General features: G+C 39.0%; 1 protein-coding gene across 1 annotated transcript; it reads left to right on the forward strand.

Moving 5' to 3' along the window:
* Positions 1-361: 361 nt before the first annotated feature.
* Positions 362-5815, forward strand: LOC114744563 (kinesin-like protein KIN-13B). The gene is made up of 12 exons (XM_028932737.1): positions 362-638; positions 750-899; positions 1195-1374; positions 1493-1594; positions 2447-2524; positions 2638-2719; positions 3516-3675; positions 3752-4054; positions 4219-4437; positions 4522-5014; positions 5106-5171; positions 5251-5815. Exons 1-12 carry the CDS (start codon positions 513-515, stop codon positions 5425-5427), a joined length of 2136 nt encoding a protein of 711 aa, XP_028788570.1. The 5' UTR covers positions 362-512; the 3' UTR covers positions 5428-5815.

The raw sequence follows: 5815 nt of genomic DNA on the forward strand, positions 1-5815 counted from the left end.
TGCCGCGATGCACCGGAGTGGGGCCCAGTACTCGACGACGTGAGCACCGTCAACGCTACCCGAGGCTCTTTACTGGTGACAATTCACCTACCCAACACGCCTGACTGCTTCATAAATGCGCGTGTCCACGCGCGGCGAAACCGGGCGTCGCTGCTTTTTTGAATTCTCCCCCGCGATCCAGTCAAATTGGCGGAAATCCGCGGACCGTGGCTTCGGTTTTTTGAAAAATTACTGGACCCCGCTCACGCACTGTACTCTCTTGTTTGATTGCACGTGCAGCACACGCGCCGCTACTCTTTCTCCTTTTCTGTGTGTTGCCCAGGAGACGGAGAGACATAAGGTTCGCCTTTTGGAGTTTCAAAATCATTTTCTTCCCACTTTTCCCGAACAGCAGAGTTCGTTACCTGAGGAAAATAGAAATTAAGCATTCAAAAATCATCCACCAATCCTCACTTCTGCATCTTTTGCAGACTGAGTGAGAGTGGGAGGGATTGATCGAATTTTGGAGGAGTATGAGCGTGATGGGGAGGCAGATGCCACGATCTAATTCCTCAGTGCACCACCAGCGTCAGAATTCCGATAACTTTCTTGAGACCACTTCAAGGGGAAGATGGTTTCAGTCGTCTACTTCCACGCAGGTAAAATTTTGCTTCTTGAACGTTTTAGCCTTTTTTTCAGTTGCTTCCCTGGAATCAAACATGGCGCCGGCTGAGCTGAGCTGATTTGGAATTGTTTTTGGGGGCGTGCAGGAGTTTGGTTCCTATGTGGGAGGACTTCAGGGGTTTGGTGGGTATCGGTCTTCCAGCTTAAGGAAGAACGATGACGATCAAGTCTTTCTCGGTGGGCTTACCCATGGCCTTCTTGATCTGCATTCCTTCAATACTGAGCTTTTACCTGAGGTCTGTATCATTGACTTGCATATATGTGATTTGATTTTAGCTTATGTGCTTTGGTTAGACGAAGTCAATGGTTGTAGTCGTTATGGATGGTTTATGATATGAACTTGGTATGGATTAAGCTGAGTTAGCCCTATTCTTTCGTTGACATTGCATTCTCTTTCTCTGAACTAGTTGAATAATTGGCAGCTCGTCGGACAAAAGTTTCATGTTTGGGTGAAATGTAAAATCTGTGCACCATGATTGACAAAAATGAGAACACGCAACTGACTGGTATTTTTTGTCTGACTCTTAATAGATGTCTAGTATTCACGATGAATATTTAACCAATCATCCTGCTCGTGGTAGAAGTTTTGATGATTCCGAGCCGTTTTCTTCCATACCTGTAAACAAAGCTCGGGGCTTGCCTGAGACCAATCTTAAAAGTCTCTCAGCAGATAAAGAGAGAGCAAACAATGTTGCTAAGATCAAAGTTGTGGTATGATATTTAATGTTTGATACTGCATATCATCATTTTATTATAAACTGGACTACTGAAAGCAAAGGCCTTTAGTTCCTGGAGCCGACTGCATTTTGACATAACACCTCTGCTGCAGGTTCGCAAGAGACCACTAAATAAGAAAGAAATAGCAAAGAAAGAGGAAGATATAATCGCCATAGATTCCAATGCTCTCACGGTTCATGAAAGGAAACTTAAGGTGAGTATTTGTGTTGTGGGCTGTCTTAAAGAACATAGCTTTTCACAATATAAAATCTGTTTTGAATATGTTCTCCAAGATACCTAATCAAGAATTGCGCAGATGTGTTTGCCGTATCCTTACTTGCCATTGAACATATGCTGATCTTCATATGACTTGCTCCAACTTGAAGGAGAATTGCGCTTAAGAATTATAAATTCCGGGAGAAAGGCTTATTAGTGCCTAAAATAGAGAAAGATAACTTCTGATACATCTAAGTTATTGTTTGAGCATCCTGTGCAGTGTGCACTGCATGGGTCCAAATACTAGTTGTTTGATAGTCTCTGTCTTCCACTGTAGCTTGTGATGAACGTTTTTAATTTTACGATTAAACAACTTATAAGTTAACCCAACAACAAAAAACAACATTCTCTTCTGGCTTTTTTTTTTTAATAAATAAAACCACTTAATATTCAAAACTCCATTGATAAGTTAACTTTTGTTTAATAGCATTATGTAAATATGTTACTTCTTCACAGCCTTTTGGAAGTGAACTAGGCAGGTTGCAAATGGTAATCGGAGCTATCAAACCGTCATTTTTTTCCTACTTAGATGAATGTTTCAATCATTATGGTTCAAACCAGCACCCATGCTTTTTAAAAGTTCTAGCTTTCTTCCATTCTCAAATATTTGGTAATCAGTTCTGAATTCCGCCCTATCTTCCAACTTCCGTCAGCTGAACAATTGGCTTAGTGTTTTGTGTTGGTACATCTTTGTTAACCTTTTGCCCTTAGAAATTTGACATATTGGACTATAATTTATTGGTGCTTGTACAACCTGAGTTTAATCTTCTCTAATGTCTGCACTTTACAGGTCGACTTAACAGAATATGTTGAGAAACATGAATTTGTTTTTGATGCTGTACTGGATGAAGATGTTTCAAATGATAAAGTGAGTATATAAGTAGCTCTCGCTCCGATTACCTCATTGACTGACTATTCCCCTTGTATCACTAGATCATTTTGTTTATGTTTTGTTCCCTTTTCACTTAATTGTTTCTACAGGTGTATTCTGAGACGGTGGAACCTATTGTTCCTCTTATTTTCCAACGAACAAAAGCCACTTGCTTTGCATATGGCCAAACAGGCAAGTACTCTGCTTAAAGTTGATTGAGAAAAATTGGAGTTCATATATTGATTAATAACTATCAAATACTTACAACAAGGATTATCATCCCATTTTTAAGATTTGAACTAAAATTTGTCTGTTTCATGTTATTTTGAGGATAAGAACGCCGCATGGTTTTTGAATATCTCATGGTCATTTGCTTGCAGGTAGAATATAGTAAGGCATACGAACAAAAGAGAACCAATTATTAGTATGGTTTTGGGATTATAAACTAAATCATTTGCTCTAGCTCTCTTTCATTCTCAAACTTTTGGCTAATCAGTTCCAAATTCATGTTGGAATGTTTTGTACCTAGTGTTGGTACATCTTTGTTAACTTTTGTACCTTGCAGGAAGATATATCATTAAAAATTGAACATTGCTGCATTAAAACTCACCTATTCATGTTTCGTACATTGAACACCTGATTTATGAGAAATTCCTGGAATTCTTCTTTTACTTGGCTAATGACTCTGATTTTTTTTTTTTTTGGGGGGGGGGGTTTCTCTTTTGCATCAATACTCCCTTCTCCCTATTGTCACAGATATTTCGTCCGCTTTTGTTTTCAATTTCTTAAATCTATATCAAAATTAACTACTTGACGACTTAAATAGAACAATTGATAGTGTTACTACAGAGCTGGCAAGATAAGTATATCTCTGTCCTGTATGCAAATTTATTAATAACCTAACTATCGTGTAGAATTTAATATGGTTTTATTTTCATTGCTTTACTCTTTCTGAATATTTTGGATAACACAATCTTGATTTTTTCAGGAAGTGGGAAGACTTATACCATGCAACCACTGCCTCTCAAAGCATCCCAAGATATTTTAAAATTGATGTATTATACGTACCGGAACCAAGGTCTCCAATTACATGTTAGTTTCTTTGAGATATATGGGGGAAAAGTATTTGATCTCCTCAACGATCGAAAGTAAGCCATATCAACTTGTGAGCCACAAAAAGTCTTGCTTTTGGGTTTAGCTGCTGACTGGTTTATGTTTTTGCAGAAAGCTTTTCATGAGGGAGGATGGAAAACAACAGGTTTGCATTGTGGGCTTGCAAGAATACAGAGTATCTGATGTTGGGGCAATCAAGGAATTTATAGAGAAAGGGAATGCTACAAGAAGTACTGGTACAACTGGCGCGAATGAGGAATCCTCTCGATCACATGCCATACTTCAGCTTTGTATCAAGAAATCAGTTGATGGTACAGAATCCAAGCCTGCTCGACTTGTTGGCAAGCTATCTTTTATTGATCTTGCTGGAAGTGAGCGTGGTGCGGATACTACAGATAATGATAAACAGACAAGGTGCGGCTGTCATTTTCAAATTTAAGCATTTCCGCATCATTACCCCTCTTCAGAGCTTATGTGTAGATTTTCCATTGTTTTCTATATCTTTTCTCAGTCTTCAGAAATAACTATGATAAAATGCCTGCCTAAAATTGATGAATAAGGTCTTGACTTTATTTCAGGATTGAAGGTGCAGAAATTAATAAAAGCTTACTTGCTTTGAAGGAATGCATTAGAGCTCTTGACAATGACCAGGGACATATTCCTTTCAGAGGAAGTAAATTGACAGAAGTCTTGAGAGATTCTTTTGTTGGTGACTCACGCACTGTAATGATATCATGCATTTCACCGAGCTCAGGTTCATGTGAGCATACTCTGAACACTTTAAGATATGCTGACAGGTACGTTATTTGAGTAGTTAATATGTATGCAAGTGATGCATCTGATAATGTCATGAGCAATTCTAAGTGACAATCGCACTGTAGGGTGAAGAGTTTGTCAAAAGGAAATACCACCAAAAAGGAATCCGTTCCTTCATCTTCAAACCTGAGGGACTCGACAACATTGCCTTCGTCCTCAGTTATATCTCGTGAGGATACCTTTGAAGATGAAATAAATTACATTTCTAATGACAAGAATCGTTTTGGTTGGTCCAAACAACTTGAAAGAGAGCCCTCTCCTCCAATTAACATGGATCGTGTTCCTAGTGGAAGGATGGGGGGAAATTTCGCTGCATCTGTGTATTCAGACTCACAAAGGGGCCAAAGAGGTGGTCAAAACGACGAAGCTGAAAATGACGTTGATTACCTTAAGCCAACATATGAACAAGACAGAACGAGAAAGACGAGTAAGAAGGCAGACACCACCCGATTAGCTTCTGTGGAGGACAAGAAGATAGACTCTCATGTGAAACGTATGGATCAGCCTAAGGCTAATCATAAGAATACTCCTGATGATGACCTAAATGCCCTGTTAAAGGTAATTATATTCTGGGCATGCTTTGACGAAATGTTTTTCATAGTTAAATTGCTGGGTGATGATCTGTTTGTTTGGTTTATTAACTGAATAGGAAGAGGAAGATCTTGTAGCAGCTCATAGGAGACAAGTGGAGGACACAATGGACCTTGTTAGAGAGGTAAGGACAATCTCTTGTTCGTTGTTTAAATCTGCTGCACTGGTTTTTTTTTTCTTTAACGTGATGACTGTACATGCAGGAGATGAATCTGCTCGTTGAGGCTGATGAACCCGGAAATCAACTCGATGGTTATATTGTCAAATTAAATTCAATTTTGTCACGGAAAGCTGCTGGAATTCTTCAACTGCAGACCCAGTTGGCTCAATTTCAAAGACACTTGAAGGAGTACAATGTTCTGGTGTCCTCTGATAACTAAGTACCAACCGTGATTAGGTATGATTGTTATTTATTATGGATTTTCAGAGTGGCGAAATGGTATCAACCCAGGGTTCTTCTTACTACTACCTCCTCAGAGGGGCCATTGCTGTGACTTGAACTGACACGAACCGAAGATATCCTCATCTGTCAAGCTCTTTCTGACAACCTGAGGAATGTAAACTAATTCAAGTGAAAGTCCCTGGGTTGCTGTTTTGCAATCGGGAATCCTCGAGAATTTTTTTTTTTGGGTTTTAAATTGGTCCGGCCTTGTTGGATTTGACTTTGTTTTGGTTGTATTGTCTTTTTGTGTTGTATAGACTGTATATTTGGAATGGTTTTATTTGTTTAGTCAGTTTATAAATTGAGTTTTGGTTTTGGTATTCCAA

This window comes from Neltuma alba, unplaced genomic scaffold (assembly GCF_004799145.2).
Source record: "Neltuma alba isolate B1F8T4 unplaced genomic scaffold, ASM479914v2 tig00004380_pilon, whole genome shotgun sequence".
NCBI lineage: Eukaryota > Viridiplantae > Streptophyta > Magnoliopsida > Fabales > Fabaceae > Neltuma > Neltuma alba.